The following is a 20,297-nucleotide window of genomic DNA, read 5'->3' on the forward strand; positions in this document are numbered from 1 at the left end:
TAATGAATTTAAATCCCTAACCCCTAATATAAAAATAATTTTGATAAACAAAAATTTGCAATTTTCAAAATCATTGCAGGTGGAAATTATAAATCAAATGAGAAGTATTCTCTATTTGTCCGTTGTTATGTTTAAAGTTTGATGTGTTTTTAAAATATATTTTGATTTGGAAAGACGTGTAAAAAAATAATTATCTTGTCTATTATTGTGAAACAAAAAACTAAAACAATCTAATTTCTATTGTTATTAAATAAAATTAAAAAAAAACAACCCAAAGTCAATGCTACAATATAAGACAGCAGCTTTTTTGTCAAAATCTTCATATGGAACAGAGAAGCTGTGTGGACTATTGGAGTTTTTTTTACTTTGACATGTGACCAGGTGTAATGGCTGAGGCTGTGGGGGTGTAGTAGACGGGGTGGGAGGGGCTGGATTGCATTCTGTTGCAGCAGTGCTGCTGCTGTTGCCTATTTGCCCCGAAATTCCAGTGGCCCCTCCTCTGTATTTATTAAAGCCCCTGTGCGAGGACAAGGTAAGATCTGTTTTCAATGGCTGCCTTAAATAATTTAATATTCTTTTAATTTTGTGGTTTTACTACCATTTATGTATAGTTGTATACTGTCTCCCAAATGAAAAGTTTCTAAGCGTTAAAATGTTAACTAGATTAGATTAGCCAGAAACAAGGCTTATGGTTAAATTGCCACAATGCTCTGTTGTCAAGCAATTGTCTTATTATTATTGACTGTGTGGAAATATCGGACAAACATGTTCACAAATATTTCTGTTGAACAGACCAGTGGTCACTGGCATCTTTTCTTCTGACTAATTGACAAACGCTGTCCGATATGTTTTCTAACTTTTTCCAGTTGTTCACATTCAAGTCTTTCAGAGGTCACAGTTAAAATGCTATACCGAGTATGCATCGCAAATCTGATCCCTTTAAGCGCTTTGAACTTTGTGATGGGCTTTAGTCTACTATCTTCTGACAATCTGAATGTTGACACTGCACATGCTTTTACTGTGTCGCCACAGTAGGGTTTAACATGCTGTGACAGAGGCCAATGGCCATCGCTATTTGCATGTTTGTATTTACTGGTCGATTGGAAAGGAAAAGTATACAATGAACAATTACAGTCCTTTAGTATAAGTGACAGAAATAACTGATATAGTATGTTCTGGAAATAAAATTGCGGAAACATATTGCTGTGGACCTGAAAAAGATATGTACATTATGTACTGCATATGCTATGGCTATACGTGAACTAAACCACGATCCTCTGTCATGCGATGTAAAATATCTGACATTCTTCATTCATGGGAACCGATGGAGATATTTATAGGTTGCACATTTACTGTACAATGTGTGAACAGGCCTATACATAGATCAGCACATGGGGTTTCATGTTGACTATAAGATTTATTTGTGATGTCCATAGCAAATTAATGTTACAAAATAAAACATTACATGCCGTTGTTGTTATTTATTGTTATTAAATGAATTATTCTTCTAAACCATTTATATCGTTTCAGGAATAACTGAAAAGAGACAGGACAGGGGAAGATAATCAGATTTCTTAAAGGCAGTAAAGTATCTTTAGACCTGTCTGAGGAACAATTTGTTGTGTCCAAACCTCCCAAACCAAGCCTGGAGCAGAGCAGAAGAGACCCCGGTCCCTGGCAGATCGACAGACTGGTGGAGTCCTGGGCATCTCTTAACGATATGGAACCAGAGGTGCGAAATCTAGGAACCAGTGAGATAGTCGTGGTTTCAGAGGAGCAAAGTGTGAACCACTCATCAACCTCTGACATCATCCATCTAGAGGCATGCAGGTCGGGTGGAATCAGAGGAGGAGAAGGAGGACCTCCAGACCAGCACACTGAGCATGCCAGGCAGTGAAAAGGAGCTGGCTGAATTGAGGGCGGAGATTGAAGCCGAATCAGATCTCAGACCTCCAGAGACTGTGGAAATGCTGATGTGTGTGGAAGACCCAATTGTGGAGGAGATTGAGCTGGATGACACCTCTCTGTCCGTTTTCACTCATACAGCTCTTCTGTCTGAACCTTCAGACTTTACCCTTGCCTCTGTCCCCATACCGGAAATAATTTCACAGGTTTTAGAACATCTCCCTTCCCCACAGGAACTTCATCGGACACCACCCTCTACACTTACGCCCGTAGACGAGGCCTATACCTTTGAGTCCAGTGATGCTACTGACATATCTCAAGAGCATACATTATCATCTTTAGAGGGTGTAGGCCTAGTTCCAAATACATATACTTCAGGAACCCCCACCAGTTCTTTCTTTGATATTCCTGTGTTGCTAGTTGGTGGCGCTGCACTAATGGCAGTAGTGGGAGTCCTTACATTTACATTGAATAGAAAGTAGCAAGAGACTGTATTTCTTTTTAATAGTTTTTAACCATAAAACGTGTTTTATAAAGTTTTAGCTTTTGAAAATAAATTTCCTATTTTGTAATTGTCTGCTTACTGTCCCCTAATAAAAATGTAATTGAAAGTCAAAGTCATTCATTGTTATGTGTACAATTACAAGTGTGGAAAGCCCCATGGAAATTTATTTGAATGGTTCTCCACAATAGACAAGTCCGAATACAGACAGCACCGGACAAAAATTAGTAAAAGTAAGTAATAATGTCTAGACAATAAGTAGCTATAATTATTGATTTTATTGCACAATAATCTTACAGCTTTTCGTTAGAATGCTGTACATTAATTATATATTTTTATAGTTCAATGTAAGTTGAATTTAAATTCAACTTAAAATTGTATCTCTTAAATTACCTGAAGACATTTTTATAGATGTTTTTATATAAAAGCTAAACTCGGCTAACGTGTGATTTGGATGCATGTGAACGACAGTAAATATGTCTTCCCAGACTGCAGGGGGCAGTATGTATCTCGTTATAGTAAAGAAACGCCGAGCAAGAATATGAATCATATGCGGAAGAATTTGGCATTCTCATGATTTCTGTTCTGTAAGAGTAAAGACCTTATAGATTACAAAATGAGCAAATCAAAAAATGGCACGAAAGAAAAAATAAGCGTCGCAAGTGAGGTAAATGTGATCGTTTTGTATACTGACTAGTTTGATGCTATTCTGTGACTTCACATGCACTGAGCAAAATGCTTATTAAAGATAAAATACACAATAAAGTGTAGTTGTTTTAATCAATGTCGTTTTTTATATTTTATACGTATTACCTATATTATGTGTCCATCCCTGCTATACAAAGTACAAATTCCTATTATTATTTTCATCATTATAACTTACACAGTTCCTTATTCCAGTAGAATGAGGGTGATTTATTTGTTCCCATTTCCAGTTAACATTCCACCATATAGAACCCATTTAAACCATTAAGTTAAGAAGTTCTGTAATGGGTCTTTTTGTCTATTTCAGGATTGATGTTTAGATCCTGTCTAATTGCATGCTGCATTATTATGTGTCATATGTAGTATGATGCTGATAGTGTGGTTTTATCTCCAGATTGACCGCATTGAGGAGCGCAGATTGCATTGTAAAAACCACATGGAGAGAGCCGAGTTCAGACAGAGAGAAGAGCAACTCTCAGACGAAGACAGGTATAAGGCTCTTTTTGTCCACATAATGATAAAGACAACTTGCATTGATCAACAATGACTAGAAGACAAGACAAACATTGCTTTTCATGCATTGACAGGCAAGCCATGGAGGATGAAATGATCATATTGAATGAAAGAATACAAAGATATGGTGAGTTTTTAATGTTTAAGGATAATTGTGATGCTCTTAGGATTCCTGGTATAGGAAAGTGATTTAGTTTTTCTCTCTTCAGAAAAGGAGCTGCAGGTGCTCAGAGGAGAGAACAGGAAAAACATGATGCTCTCTGTCGCTTTGTTGGCCATCAGCGCTATTTTCTACTATATTAAGACACTTTCTTTCATATAAGGGACTGAAATATGGGAAGATGTGCCAAAAACACCCACTCGCCATTTTCTAGCCGGTACCATTGTTCGGAGGTTGAGGGGTTCATTCCTTTTGTCTCATCCATTAATACAACATGCCATCTTCAGCTCGGCCTTAAAGTTGTTTTGCCCTCGCCTTATTGTAAAGCAAGTGGACATTATGAGACGCTTGTACTGTTCCCTTCCGAGAGGGGAACAGAATAGGTTATGTTAAGAGGTTGTGTTTTAAAAGTGCCACTTGTAACTGCTACTGTACATTGTAAGTAAATTATAAGTAAGCTCAGTTCAGTTCATGCTGAACAATGTAAATGTGTGAAGTTGTATTTTTAAACGTGAACTGTCAAACACTTGACCCAGCAATGACTCGCTGACTTCTCTTTACGGATCACTGTTTATTGCATTTCAACAGGACTAACATGCACAAAGGTGGGGTGGGGCAGAGGGTGTAATTCCATCCAAAAATAAAATGTATCAACAAAATATTCAATTGAAATAAAAACCAGCTATCAATAAAACGCAATACTGTCCCATCAGACTGCTGTTCTGCCATCTGAATTCCTAGATACTTTTAGAAGATACGTTTCAGTACAGTCACTTATTTTCAAATTAAGGATATTCAGACTGATGTACTATAAACTACCAAAGTAATCCTGCTGCTTACAGAATCAAATTAGTCTCAATCCCATCTGAAGAGCTAAGGATTTAATGGTGGTTTTATGATAATACACTTGCAGGATTAACCACAGAGTATCGGCTCAGAGAGTGCCTTCATGTTTTGTGATGTTCACAAATGTTTTACAAATTGGATAGAACTAGCCATGTAGTAAAGTAAACGTCTGATATAACTAAAATATAGTCAACTTTTTATCTGAAAATAAAGACTAATGATATTCAAAACCATCTGTCATTAAAATATTCTAAAATGCATATGTAGTTTCATTAAATAGTCACATGTTGCATGTAACTCACAATCGATAGATTCAAAAAATGGGTCAAATCAGGGCATTGATAAAAACAGTGCATGAGACGCTAGTTTTACCTGTGATACACTGATATTCATTTGTGTTCCCACAGAAGATCTATGGACAAAGCGATAAGTAATACTTCACTGATGATGACACAAATCGGCCCAGCCATATTTACCACAGCAAAAAAGAAAAAATCCACAGAAAACATCACACTTTTCATTTGATTTCCCGTGGAAAGCGAGCCAGGAGTAAAAGAATGCACATCTATCATTGGGAGACCCGCAGATACACGTTCAGGAAATGCATATGCCGTTACTCTTCACGTTTCGTAGTATTTTTAAATATATAGATCTGAAGTAACTGAGAACATTGAAATACAAACACACATACAGACACATACTTAGTCACGTTCACGATTTGTGCTACAACAACAGACAGAAGGGGAGAGAAAGAGAGGAGTCGGGGTCTTGAATCTGATGAATGGAAGAGAGTGAGTACACGCGTCTGTTTCATCAGGGCTGCACGATAAGTGTGACATCTGCTAAAAAGAAAAGAAAACTTTTTCATAGGTTCTTCTATTTGGCAAAAAAAACCTCATGTGCTCTACCTGTCCTGAAACTTACACCAGCTGCTCATCTACATGAAGTCTTTTATATTGAGGTCAGCGAGGGGATCTTTCGGAGGAGGGGGCCTCCTGGGACTCTGGGCCACTCCTGGAGACATCTGTGAAGGAAAAGCTTCAAGTTTATCTATGCAAATAAGTGTGATGAGATGTACAATTTCTTTAAATATACACCTCATAGAGGTATTCAGATCAGTATGCATTTTGTACCGGTTGTCCAGAAGCTCCTGTGGCAGGAAACTGTGGCCTCATCATTGGTTGTTGGCCGGCCATCATCGGTGAGCCAGGCATCATTTGCGGGGCTCCCCCTCCAGGCTGTGATTGACAGAGAGACAGTGAGTAAGAAAGTAACACATAGGCCTACACGCACGTACAAATAAACACACTCTTACCATGCCAAACAGTAACGGGGATCCCAAGATAGGAGAGACCCCACAAGGGTAAGTCTAAGTGGGTGGGTGGGATGGGGGAGATATTATCACCAAACTACACAGAACATGACAACATCGCACAGTATCGACTCTACGACACACAGACTCGGCAGGCAAATCGACACATAGGGGAAGGGTGATTTGAATGTATTATAATAGGAGAGTGTTCATGCATTATTGTTCAGAAGCACAGAAAACAGCAGTAACTCCTCTCTGCAGAACGCTACATCCAGGGGGGCAAGGTAGGATCCAGATCCAGTTTCCTCCCTTTCCATTCAGTCTCTTTCCACTGCGTTTGAATTGGTCGACAGATTTCACGTCATCCTTGTGTTGTTGCTCTACCATGTCCGCATTGATTCATAACTGAAGTTGCAGAAGACAAACTCTAATCGTAACTACATATTTTATTAGATTTGGTTTCTGGTTAAGCTCAGGGTATTTTTAATAACTGATTTTATGAGGTTTAGGGTAGGGGTTTGGGTTGACAAATGTTTAACTGTGATCATTACTTAAAGGCTAACACTAAATTATGACATTGATAAGTGCAAACGTTGGAGACCACGAACAACTTACTCTCCAAACTGCGGCTAAATAAATAAAAGTGGGAGGAGTTGGATCTGGATCCAACCTTGTCCCCATGGATCTTGTATTCTGAAGTGAGGACCATTTCAAAAACAGTGGAGGCAAGAAAGCATGTCACAGCAAACAGGTCAAAAACTCTAAACCAACTCTAATGTTCAAGTCTAGCTGTTTGATGGAAAAAAGTATTTCTTTAAAAGCTGTGTCACTTTAGTCCTTTTTTTCAACAGAGCACCAGAATGTTCGAAGAGAACACTAGTGATTGGCTCCTCACCATTCCGCTCAAAGCCATGCAACTCCACCCCATGCTTCAGGTTTACAGAACAATACAACATTTACCATTGCAACGCCCCAATTAGGGGTGGGTACCTGTGCTTGCCAGTTTGCCCCTCCGGCTGCCTCACCCCTATGAGAGATCGAATTAAAGCAGGGACGGACACAAAGATTAATCTTTGATTTAACAAGGCAAGGAAATACATTGAAGAAAGATACAGTGAGTCTTACGGTTTCTGGTTTCCAACTGCCAGATCTGCAAAAAAAGGGACATTACGACACGCATTCATTAGTTTCAAATTCTCTTTAACATGTAAAAGTACATATTTTCCTATTTCCTCTATGTTGACTATGATTCTGGGTTTGTGAATTATTAAAAGATGTTGGAAACGTACTGCTGGCCATGTTAGCCATTGCTGAGTCTAGGCCTCCTCCCATGGGTTTGACTGGCGAGTTGGTCATGGGTGATGCCCCCATCGCCTGGGGGGCCATGGCTGGCATGAGCACATCACCCAATCCATCAAAAGCTTCAAGGGAGTAAGAGGAACACAATGATTTGAACAGTAACCCAAACAGGGCCTAAAGCACATGCTAACATCAGACATGGATATATATTGCCATGGCAACCAATTAAAGTGAACATCAGAGATAACACCAAAGAAGACAGCTAGATGTTATAATCTAATAAAATACATTATACCACAAGAACAATATTACATCTTTAGATACATATCTACAAAAACGCAGTTAGTAATCACACATCCATCAATACATTTAAAGTGTAACCTGTAGTGTTTCACACAGCTCATATAAGCAATATGTAAGTGTGAACGTGTTGTAAAACTGTGATTATCTACTGAAATAACATGATTTCTGAAATTCTACAGTCAAAAACAGGCTCAGCATCTGTTGTATGCAGTGAAAACGGAAATATAGGTGATGACACACAAAAAAACAACGGCTAAAACACTGTACCTCTCTCTTTCTCTCAACAGGTAGTGGTCTAGCTTTTGTTGAATCTAGCAACTTTGTATTAGCACCTATCGTACTATTGCTCTTTGAATTCTTTTTAAGTCGCTTTGGATAAAGGTGTCTGCTAAATGACTAAATGTAAATGTAAAACAAAATAAATATCCATCACTTACAGTATGCATGTGGTGTGAAACAGGCTAAGAATATGTTTTATTACTGTACAGCTCTGTTTAATATACTTTTGTACCTTTTGTTTTCATTTACAGGTTTATTAGTTCCTTCATATAGGCTACACACATTGATCCATATCATCGTAAACGTTAATAACACATCATAGATCAAATTCACAGTCCATCCATCATCCTATTCCTAAATCCTAGCTTGGCTAACAGACGTTAAGATGATTTAATTGAAGCACTGGGACTGTTCTGAAATGTAACAATGCATTGTGGGATAGCAGCCGGTGTAGAAGCATCATAACTCACCAGTAGCACAGGAGGGAGCAAGCAATGACCCGAGAGAGGGAGAGAGGGAGAGAGGGAGAGAGGGAGAGAGAGCGAGCGGGAGAGAGAGAGAGAGAGAGAGAGAGAGAGAGAGAAAGGAAAATAAGGAAGAAAATTATAAAGAAAGGGAATATGAAACATTGAAATAGAAATGAACAGGCAAATAAGTGTCAGATGAAGATGAGTATAAGAGAGAGTGAATGAAGAGAAAGAGCAGATTTAAGCAGTGAGAAGAATGCATTCTCAGTCCATTTACAGCAAAGTTGAAAGTAAATAAATGAAACATGGTGGTAGAAACACGGATCACATTTCAAACTGAGAGGTAATGTGCACAGAAACTCAATTCGGCAAAAACGGCACGTAAGTATCGCTAAACTGTGTCTGGACATATAGATAACCCTTACATACACACATACACAGGTCTAATGAATGTAAAATACATGAAGTCATACAGTGACCCCAAAAGGTATATGGGCAATATACAATATGTACATTGAGGATCATCTGGAATAAAGTTTGTCAATGCACTTTTTCATGTGTGATATATTTTTGGGGGCCACTGTATCTGTCGAAAGCCACAAGTTCCATATATGATATAATATATGTTTAAATGTCTTTAAATGTGACTTTTGTTTAAAACACTTTATAAAAATGTGACCACAATAAAACAAATGAAAAGTAAAAATGTTCAATGTTAAAACCAGAGACAAAGGCAATCATGCAGTCGCAGATGATATACCTGACATCAGATCTCCTCCTGGAGCCGCAGTCTGGGCGGCCGGTTTGGCCTCACCTGCACCTGTGGAGTCTGAAGAACCCATTTCATCCACGACCAGACAAAACGTAAACGCAGCATGTGGGTAAAAAAGTTTATAATGAGCCAAATCACTGAGAGAGAAAGAAAAAGAGTGCATGATCACACAAATTGCATATAGACATTCACAAACTAATTCACACAAACACACATCATTTACATGTTTTTTTCCTACATTTCTTCCACAACCTCCACCTGATGTCCATTTACCATCAGAACTACATTATTTAAAAACACAATCCACAGCAGCCATCTGCTCACGGCAAGCAAATCAAACCAGTTACCAACCCCCAAACAGGTCCAGATTTGACCCACTGTCTGGCCAGCTCATGGGGGCAGATGGAGCAGGGGCGGGTGGACGAAACACATCTGGAGCACAGGAACCGTGTTTAGTTGAACTATGTTTTGGAAAAGTTACTTTGTTGAACTACCCTCTACTGTGAATATACATTTTAAACACTAAATCTGCCCTCAGTTTTGATGCTTGGAAGTTTTCATACTGACAAATTCCCATTTATAGACAAAATGAAAAGCGAGAATGATAAAATGAAGATCTGTAAAATCTGGTCAAAATGAGACAGAGATGTGAATGAAGCCCCAGGAATGGAAAGAAATCACAGTTCCTTTGGCTGCCTCAGGACAGAAGCAAATTTGGCACACACTGAGTGGCCAAGGACAGAAGCGAGTAAAAACAATGTACGAGCGAGGGAGGGAATCAATGGAAGGATGCATGCAGTGCTGTGTGTACCTGCTGAAAACAAATCTAGACTGGGATTTGGGTCTCTTTTGGGAACAGATGAATCTTGCATGGGATCAAAAAAACCTACAGACGAGAACACATATACAAACATATAAACATGTAATGTTTAAAACAACGTCAAATGGAAATGCAAACCAAGCTAAACTGATCAAACTATAAAATGGCCCAAACTAAACCATGTCTTAGCATAAGTTTATAACAAACATTTACTGTCTATCTCTATGCTATGGCAAAGATGATCGTGGTCAGGGGTGTAATTTCTACTGAGGACGGGGGGGACATGATCCCGTTCGTGTCCCCCTCGCTTTTAAATTAGTTTGCAATGATTTTTTAACCAAACGCTGTCATCCCCACTGAGGACACAGAGAGTCTGCCTCTGTCGATGCGCGCGTTCGAGTGCACACTCTTCAAATAGATCACTGAAAGATTGTTTTCAATCACTTTTTGGATGAAAACACATAAAAACATAGGTATATTGAATTTGTGATAGGATTCAAATCCATTTTTTGTCCCACCCACTTCTCAAACCAAAGTTACACCCTTGATCATGGTATACATTCAGTGACAAAGTTTGTACATTTAATGGTTGAAAAACATCTTTGCAAAGAACACAGAGATTTTCACCACAAACAAAAAACTGTCCTAAAGGGTTTACCAGCAAACAGGTCTACCGTTGGAGCTGGGGAGACAGCAGGGACTACAGTACTGGTGGTAGTGGTGGTGACAGCAGTGGATTTATGACCAGAAGGGGGCGACACTGAGCTAAAGAAGGAATTACTGTCATCTACTGGCTGCATGGAGAACAGGTCCAACTGCAGGGAGGTATCTGCTGTACCGGTCGCTGGAGAAAAGGGGTCTACCAGGAGAAGAGGATAAACGTCGGAGAACATCTACTAGGCCTTAATTATTATATCATTTATTATTTAGAGTTGTCCTCAGGAATGAAACTTTAGAGGGAAAAAAGCAGAAGAACAGAAGAATAGACCACTAGACCGGAGACCCTCATCATCGTTGCTGCAATAATCCTCATGGATACTGACTAACTTCAGTATTTAAAGAGTATCGGCCTTGTAACGCAGACATCAATCTCAATGGCAACACCCAACTCAAAAGGAAGGGATTTAGAGAGCGCGCGCGGCGCACGCACGCACCCACGCACTCACACACACACACACACACACACACACACACGCACACACAGACAGACACACAGACAGACACACACACACACACACACACACACACACACAAAGACACAAACACAAACACAAACACACACACACACACTATTATCACATAGACACATTTAAACTTCTGTCACCCACCGGTTGCAACTGTACTGTCGACAGCAGGGGTGGGTGTGCTCGCTGCAGCCCCACCCTCTGCAGCAGCAGCTGTTTCAGCTGCAGGGGCCGCAAATACATCTGGAGCACATGTGAGGGCCAGATCGAGAATGTTAAGAGGAAGAGAACGGGGATAAGAGGGAGAGAAAGAAAGATTTCAATGTCACGCAAAGAGTTTTAAAGAAAATTTTCAATATTTTTTAGAAAATACAAAATTAGAATAAAGTTTCAATGATATCAGGAACAAGAGGTGTCCCACTTCATTCCAGTTCAGCCAAATCTAAAAATAATATATCTTTAAGTCAACATGAAATTACATTCACAATGTAATTTACATGTTTCTGAGAATATTCCATGCTTCCAATGCAACCTAAGGTTATCCAAAAAAGAAGCATTGTTTAAAAGATGAATCAGGTTTTTATATTTCGGCAAATAAATCATGCACTACAGAAATGTTACAGTTTTTCTCCATTGGTTTGGCTCATTTCTTGAAACAGAAATTACATTCTCAAAACAACATGGACAAACCTCCAAACAACTTGGCAATTGTTTACAACAGAATGGAATTTCTCATTCATTTGATCAAATTGCAAATGTCTAAATACATGTGTAAATGTCTCGCTACATCTTTGCAAATGATTAAGTACAGGTAGCCTACATTTAGCACAATTTCCAAGTGAATTGATCTTGTTGATCTAAACTGATTGTCGATTCTCAGTCTAATGGTTGTTCGCTCCAAAACGTTTCAGCGTCATTTCATTGTATAAGTCATCATATGCAAAATAGTCTGTTCAATTGTCAAAATTAGTCAAGACCATAATACCATGAATACCATATATGAATCCCTTGGAACATTTTATAAATTTATTACAGCAATTGACAGTCAGGTGAAACTAGAACTTGACTAACTCAACGGCACTTCAGTCGTGACCTGCTGGCACTGAGATTCGAAGGTCAGACTGGTGGTCAGAGCGTTCGGCTTGTGATCAGAAGGTTGCCGGTTCGAATCTCAGTGCCGAAGACGTGGCCGTAATATTATTGGCCACCGGGCCACGGTGGATGTCCCAGGCTAGCGAGTGGGGCAATACAACTATGTGTGCTGCCATATCTGAGAATGGTGTGGCCACTCACATCCCCAGTCCTGGCCCATAAAATACACAGAAGCTCCTTCTTTTCTTGGACCGCCTTCATTTTGATTTGATCCCTGAAAATGAGAGAGGTCTTGTAGGGCCTCACCTACAATATGAGTACAGTAACCATTGTCAATGAAGGACGGGGCTAAGACTGAAAGGTGGACATGAGGGATGTTTCAATGGTCCTCTGGCATAGTGACAAAACATCTAAATATTCTGACTTGCAGTGCTTACACAATGCCAAAGGGACGAAGCATTTTGGGGGCACTGACTGTTTAAATGAGAAAGAAATTTAGTTTTGACACATGAGTGAACTGTTTTGGGAGAGATATGAGCTTTTGCAGGTAAACCATGGTGTTGTGCTGAACCATCCACACTATTTTGGCAAACGCATTAAGAGTTTTGAGAACGTCTGGTCTGTTTCAAGAAATGAGCCAAAGCAATTGAGAAGGATCTTTGTCATTTTCGTGGAACTGACTGTTTATATGGGAAAGGAATTTAGTTTTGAAGCATGAGTGAACAGTTTTGGGAGAGATGTTAGCTTTTGCAAGTGAGCTATAGTGTTGTGCTGAACTGTAAGACTGTTTTGCCAAATTATCTTAGAATTTTGAGAATGTAATTTCTTTTTCAAGAAATGAGCCAAACCAATGGAGAAAAACTGTAATATAGCATGATCATTCTTACTGTGCAGATTGCAAAAGCACATAAGAATAATTCACAGACATCAGATCTTGTGCAGATTGATATAATTTGAATGGAAAATGGAAAAAGTGCAGGAATATGGATGAGAAGCTCTAGACTTCTACAGCAGCACGACCACAAGACAAAATGCAGCAATGGGGATTACAGACATAATCACAAACACCATGAATGAAACAGTGAATCTTTTAGTGTCTGCTAGAATGTAGCTCTGGTTCAGAATGTCGCACAGCCATTCCACCAGAAATATCTTCTTAAGGAAGAAACCTCACTACTGACCTCCGAGGAGATCCGCTGAGGGGGGAGGAGCCACTGAAGCGGCTGCCTCTGTGACTGTGGTGGTGGGCGTGGCTGAGGAGTTGGAGTCTACGGCAGGGGTTGGGTCAGGAAGGAGAGTCTCTGTAGTAAGCGAGCCTATTTCTGCATAGCCACGCCCCCCGGTGAAACAATATAAACCGAGACGCAAATAAACAGATAACCAGGGAAAAGAGAGAACCAAACAACATAAGAGAGAAAGAGAGAGACTGAGTAAAAAATAGATTTATACTCTTAATGGGTTTTAACTAGGTCTGCTATACAATGCACACAATTGTTGTATACTACGATCTCGGTTCTGAAAATGAACTATAACAAGTCTTTAAAATGTTTACGAATGTGGATGAGACATTTAACACATCAGAACTCAATATGGAGAACACTGAGCCATACCTGACCCCAGCAGATCTGTTGTGACATCACAGACAGGATAGATAGATAAGATAGATAGATAGATAGATAGATAGATAGATAGATAGATAGATAGATAGATAGATAGATAGATAGATAGATAGATAGATAGATAGATAGATAGATAGATAGATAGATAGATAGATAGATAGATAGATAGATAGATAGATAGATAGATAGATAGATAGATAGATAGATAGATAGATAGATAGATAGATAGATAGATGGGAAGAAAGGTATTAATACTGCTTTTGATGTCTGGTTACCATGTCAAGAGAACATCATTAATTCATTTCATGGCAAAACCTTTCCAGAAGAAAGTTCAAATGTTTGTATGTATATTTCTTTCATGCTTTACCTCCCCAAGATGTGGGAGCAGCTGACGCGCCTCCTGCAGAATGTCCAGAGGAAGATAAGGGGTCCAGATCCAGCAGAGAACTACACAAGAGATGGACGTTAATTTTCAAGATATGAAATAAAGTTTGTTGTGAAAATTGACTAAATCAAGTCAATTACTCAGTGGCTGCCTCGGCAACAGGCGTGGCCTCAGCGGGTGTGGCCTCGGTGGGTGGTGGCCCTAGAGTGGGCACAGCAGAAGCAGATTTGGCGGGGGTGGAGGTCGGAGAAACGTTATTGGTGGGCGATCCCTAAAACAAAACAGAACAACGTGTATGTAAAGTACATGTGATACAAAAAATCTAAAAGAGTAAATCAATTAAATGTGTATCTTCTTACCTTTGTAGGTGACCTAGAGGACATAGGGTGCAACATAAGTGAACAGGTTATCTTATATAAAAACAACTCGTTAAAATGTTTTTTGTAAAAGCTAACTCACCCTTCCCTGGATGTCAAAGAGACCAATAAAGAGAGAACAGAAATATATTCAACTGTTAGTTCTGAAAATCGATTTACATGCCCAGACATTTTACATTTCAGTTGATTTAGCGTGAGTTCAGAGGTTCCGTACCCTTTTTTCCCCTCTAGGCTGTTCATATGTGTCTCTAGAGACTCCAGAATACTGCTGGGAGCCTAAACAATAAATCATGCACATATGAGTAGAAGAAAACCATCAGATCACATTTGATGTATAATAATATCTTAGAAATCCAAAGTAAATGCCAACAACAAAACAGCACACAAAAACCCTCCTCACACCACAGCAAACACAGAACCCGTGAGACAAAACTTCAGTGTATTGCTTCCTGTACCCTTTCAATTATTAGGAGTGGAGAGACCACCTCATCTAAATTGTGTTTAGTATTTAACTAACCAATGTCAGAAATGATAAAAAAAACAGCAATGAACTGAGAAGCAATGCACTGAGATGCAAACTGGGACCCATATCAGTCGCCATGGTTACCGGCTCATCGATCGGGCAGTCTTTAAAGGGACAGTCTTCATTATCTGAATCCGCCAGGTCGGTCACCACTCCTGGGTGAAGACACTGGGAATCCCCATGTGGATGTTGCAATTACAATACTCAGTTGAGATGGGTCAAGATCTCAGATTACACTAACTATAACATATTATTTTATAAGGTCTTATCCCTCCACACATAAAGAAGTCAACACATCCAACTCAACCAAATATTAATGAGGAGACAGCAACACACTAATGTTTAAATGCTGTAAAGTGGCACACTTGAGACACAGTTGACAGTGTGTTTATGTCCTGAAAAGAGTTCTGATGTCTTGTGGCTCACTTACATAAGAGATGTCAGGAATATCATTCTTGTCCACTCCTACTTGCTGCAGCAGAAGCACAGAATTATATGATAATCAGAATGAAATATATAAATATTACAATATAAATTACAATGTAACTGTAATTTTACTCTTTGCTTGCCTACCTCAGCAATTTTCATAAACTCTGAGATCTTGGTCACACGGGTCAGAAACTTCTTGTAAATCTCCAGCGACTCCTTGCATTCAGACCTCTTCATTTTGAAATATTTCTCTGCATAACCACAACCGCACCCACAATTACATTCAAGAGAAAATAAACAGTTGCTCTAAATAAAGATGCACTGCACATTAGACGGTCTAATGTTGTCACATGCCTAATAAATTGATGATGCCATCATTATAGGAGGCAAAGAGCTTGATCAGGTCCTTAAAGAGAAGCATGAAGGCTGCATTTATGATCCCGTTGTTCAAATCTTTAGGATGAACCTGGGATGATGCAATACAGCAAATAGAACAAGTTCAGAAGGACATTAACAGTGTCAGACTTATTATCGGACGACTATACAGAATGTTTAAGAATGTGGAGGATTTTACTCACATCAAACTCCAGCAGTGTGTCGATCTGAGTCTGCAGAGCGGGCATGGCCTTCAGGAGCTTGTCAGGAGCCATAGTCCTCATCACACCCTCAGCTCTGAGCACACAGAAGAGAGAACGGTTCAAGGTGAATAAAGAAAATTTTAAATTCTTACATAACGCTGGGACATTTCTGTTCCAACAAAGCAGTTTTGGCAAACATGACTGAATACTCCACTCAATCTTCTGGCACCTACCCTTCTCCACTCAAAACACCTTTACTAAAGTGATCTACTATAATAATGTGAGCAACCTATGTCTGGACCATGCCAAAATCAGATTTCCATCAGACTTCTATTTCTAGAAGCAATCGACATACCCCTTCTTAACCCGGATAAAGTCGAAGGCCATTGCGCGGTAAGCATACGCCTTCTCATTCAGGTACCGAGCATATCGTCTGATGAATGTCGACATGTCATACCCTTAGAGACAGAGAGGGAAGAAATAAAGGAAACACAGGAAAACTATTGAACACATAAAGAGCGTGTTTCCAAAAATTAAATAAACATTTTGTTTATTGTGCATTCCAATTACTATCAATCAAACTTCACCTGGTTTGTTTTGATTTAATTACTAAAGAATACAGCTAACTTACACAATGAAACAAAATAAACATGATTACATAATAAAAACATTTTTTTTACTTTTCGGAACTCATTTTGGAAACAAACTCTTCACATATGCTGTATTATGAAAAATAATTTGGAAGTCGTTGTATTTCAAACTCACACGTGGTCATACACACACACACACACACACACAGAAATTCACAAACTCACCGTGTGAGCCTGTTTTGTCAATGAAGTTGCTGAGGTTGAACAAGGAAGTCCTTGAGGCCAAATACTGGATAAATCTCTGTAGAGAATTGTAAAAAGGACAAAACTTGAAAAATGTATGTATGGTTTTTATACATTTATACTGTAAGCTTTTAGCATAAATCATACAGAAGCATGCAAGAATAGCTTTTTATGTTATAGCATTGTATTGTTACAGTTGTGTTTATATTTAATAAACACAAAAGCAAAAAAGTTGAATACAACAGCTCACCTCATTGCCGTAGATGCAGATGTGATGTGTAGTGCTGAGGGCTTTAAACACGACAATCCAACTGGCATTGGTGGATCTCTCAAACAGCGTGTCAGCCATCTGAGGGATGTTGACGTTGGTCTCATTGGTGCATGAGATCAGATCTGAACACAATAGAAACATATACATTTACCAACCTCAACCAACAACCAGGGGAACATAGAAGAATAAAAACATACCTGAGATTTGAGATTAGATCTGATATGACTGGTTAAATTGTAAGATCTCTGCTTTGTAACAACAGATTACCCAGATCTATTTTAATTTAGAAGAGAAATATGACACAGACAACCTGTTTTGTTAGATTCACCCAACTAGGGGTTGTCTTTAATAGCACACTGTCTTCAAAATGATAATGTTTTACTAATGGCTTCTAGAAAACAGACTGCAGCAGAGTTAAACCAAGAATAGCACAGATTAGAACACACTGTGTGTGTTGACAGATATAGTAAACAAATTATGTCGCTACGTAACAACACTAAACAGTCAAGCATATAACACACAGTCTCATTTTTGAGTTGGCTATACGCTTATATAGGCAATGAATATGTGAGCAGGTGCTACTCTTCAGGATTATGAAACTGCTCAACATATCATGCTTAAAGAGACCAGATTACAGAAACATAGCACATATACAGTCACATTTACATTTATGCACATACATTGCATTATCCTATACATTTGTTTCAAAGTATGTGCAATCCCCTAGGATCGAGCCCACGACCTTGGAGTTGCAACCATGCTCCAACCACTGAGCTATAGGAAAGCAGTGGTCATTTGCTAGGTGACTACACAATCTGTTCAATGATCAGGATGTTGTGTATATTATTCCAGATATTCCAACTAAGCCAAAACACTATTAGGAAAACATATCTAAAAAGGGAATTTAGCAAACATTACAATCATCAAGCACAACCTTATAATCTTAATCTTTAATAATAACCTAAATCTTGATATTTTTTAACTATTCATCAAAGCAAACACTGTCCATCTGTCTAGGAATGAAGACCTCCTCATGCCCACCGATTCCACATCATCATGATGTCACTCCCCCCTCCCCGTGCCCAACAATCTTCTTCAGTTTCCATGACAACCTCACCACCACCCCGCAAATGACTGGAGCAAAAAGACAAACGTCTTCATTAAACTTTGAAAAGCAAACACATTTTCTATAATAAAAGTATAATCAGGCTATTTTATTAGAATGGGCAAATTAGCATTAGCAGGCTGACATGCTTAACAGGGCTTAATTGATCTACAAATTAAATAATTTAGAATAACCAACACTGGGCTTTGATATCAGGAAGATACCACTCCAGCACAAAACACATTATCACACGTCCACCTGTGTGTGACCTCTGTGTGTGACAGGCAATGCTGATTTTAAGACATGCGTCTTACAATTCCTCCAGTGTTTGCATACCAGCGTCCTCACCTTTGGCTTTGTAAATAATACATGCATGCTTTGGCTGATCGATTTATAATTCAGAAGGCCTTCTCCTACAGGACACACAGCTTAACGCAGGCGAAGCAGGAGAAGATGCATTTTAACCACAATTTACTGGCTATTCTATGGCAGGTGCTTTGATCATTCCCTCTTTCATTTTTTCCTACTACACCCACATAAAGACACTTATACTGTCCTTTGCTGTCAATTTCCTTTAACAATATCTTCAATTATGCAAACATACAATGCTAAGAGTGTAACGTTTTTGTATTTCATTTATATAGTCTTATGGGGTCAATGCATGCAAAATGCAAATCACTTGGCTCATTTTAGGGTAAAACAGCCACACTACCATGACAAAAAACATACAAATTCAAATGCTTTCCATCACAAATACCATCATGAGGCGGTCTACGATTAAATCCATGCAGCCTTTATGTGATGTGTTTTAGGCCTCATTCCCGTACGATTGTAATCTTCTGCTGGTTACCATTAGCCAGATACCATCCCACCAACACAACCAGTGAAGACCCACAAATACTAAACATTTGATATAAAAACCAACAGGCCTACATGTGAGCAAAGCGCGTTGGTTTGGTGCTGAACCGAACAGCTCCAGCAGTGACACCGCGTAGTGGTCGAGCCGAAACAGGGATGTCAGAAACGTCTTTACTTACAATCCAAATGCTTCTTCTTGGGCGCCATCACCTCGTGCGTGGTGGCTTTGCAAACGGCACGAGCTACATCGGACCCGGTGAGCTGGTACTGCGCCGCAGCGATGCGATCCGTCAGAGTCTGTCCCGACATTTTCTCCCACTGGTGTCTATACAACCACCTCAAGAATCAACCTCACCGGGGAAAAGGGAAGGACAGCCGTGATGCATAGACTTTTAGCCGACGAAAAAAGAGACGGAATACAAACTGGCCCTTTAAAACTGCCACTAGATTTCTTCTCCTATCCAACCAAAACGAACGAACTGATGTAAATTCGGTAACATATAAAATATTGGTATTATTTTTTTTAATTCTTCAATAATATACCTTGATGTATCGTCCGATTAAGTCTACAGATTTAGTGTAAACTGTGTGCACGGGTTTGTTTCAGCACCCTGGATAGCGCCACTATTACGTAACGCCCATACGCCGAGTAATAGCGCGTGTATATAACGATCTCTCGGGAAATAAGTAGTAAAATGAATATGAAGAACTATCGTTTTTATTTAGTTATTAAATCCGATAACGTCAAAGTGTGCCCTGCGTCAGACTGGGTGTTGCAAACACGAGCGGAAGAAAAATACGCTTAAAACGCTTAAAAATCAAACTCAAAGTTGTCGTCGATATATCTCCTACGAAAATGCTATCCGGTATCCCGTAGTGTCGGTCAAACCCCGTGTCCTTCTCTTCCGGTCAAATACTGATGACGATGGTGTCTTTTACGAGCCTTTCAAATGGGGGGTTTAAAAACACAGCAATGTTTCCAGGTTAAAATATTGTATTGCGTAGGACTGGGTTATTTTCGTTTCACAGTTTACGGTCCTGGTTTGTCGGTAGTCTGTGAACCAGGTCGGGTGATGCATATAACGGGCTCTTAAAGGGATGCGTCTGGCCAGCAAGCACCTTTAAGCATCTGTGCGCGTTCACGGTTAATCTGTCTGCAT

General features: G+C 39.3%; 3 protein-coding genes across 3 annotated transcripts; 1 reads left to right on the plus strand and 2 right to left on the minus strand.

The window, feature by feature from the left end:
- The first annotated feature begins 437 nt into the window (after positions 1 to 437).
- Positions 438 to 5,537, plus strand: ccdc167 (coiled-coil domain containing 167). The gene is made up of 5 exons (XM_079454534.1): positions 438 to 532; positions 1,531 to 3,074; positions 3,507 to 3,601; positions 3,700 to 3,752; positions 3,835 to 5,537. Exons 2-5 carry the CDS (start codon positions 3,024 to 3,026, stop codon positions 3,945 to 3,947), a joined length of 312 nt encoding a protein of 103 aa, XP_079310660.1. The 5' UTR covers positions 438 to 532; positions 1,531 to 3,023; the 3' UTR covers positions 3,948 to 5,537.
- Positions 5,333 to 14,546, minus strand: snap91b (synaptosome associated protein 91b; the record flags this gene model as incomplete). Its single annotated transcript, XM_079454362.1, has 13 exons — positions 5,333 to 5,470; positions 5,556 to 5,655; positions 5,765 to 5,869; positions 5,947 to 6,000; positions 6,904 to 6,970; positions 7,069 to 7,093; positions 7,233 to 7,364; positions 9,052 to 9,120; positions 11,212 to 11,310; positions 13,341 to 13,481; positions 14,146 to 14,225; positions 14,304 to 14,434; positions 14,523 to 14,546. The coding sequence occupies 12 exons, from the start codon at positions 14,544 to 14,546 to the stop codon at positions 5,569 to 5,571; spliced, it is 1,014 nt and encodes a 337-aa protein (XP_079310488.1). The 3' UTR covers positions 5,333 to 5,470; positions 5,556 to 5,568.
- On the minus strand, positions 14,304 to 20,184 carry LOC306893051 (clathrin coat assembly protein AP180). Its single transcript, XM_079454533.1, has 11 exons — positions 19,317 to 20,184; positions 17,154 to 17,296; positions 16,886 to 16,961; positions 16,426 to 16,528; positions 16,071 to 16,164; positions 15,847 to 15,958; positions 15,637 to 15,743; positions 15,494 to 15,535; positions 14,755 to 14,816; positions 14,523 to 14,628; positions 14,304 to 14,434 (listed from the first exon to the last, which is right to left on the minus strand). The coding sequence occupies exons 1-10, from the start codon at positions 19,444 to 19,446 to the stop codon at positions 14,619 to 14,621; spliced, it is 879 nt and encodes a 292-aa protein (XP_079310659.1). The 5' UTR covers positions 19,447 to 20,184; the 3' UTR covers positions 14,304 to 14,434; positions 14,523 to 14,618.
- Between the last annotated feature and the right edge of the window lie 113 nt (positions 20,185 to 20,297).

This window comes from Barbatula barbatula (genome assembly GCF_947034865.1).
Source record: "Barbatula barbatula genome assembly, chromosome: 4".
Taxonomy (NCBI): domain Eukaryota; kingdom Metazoa; phylum Chordata; class Actinopteri; order Cypriniformes; family Nemacheilidae; genus Barbatula; species Barbatula barbatula.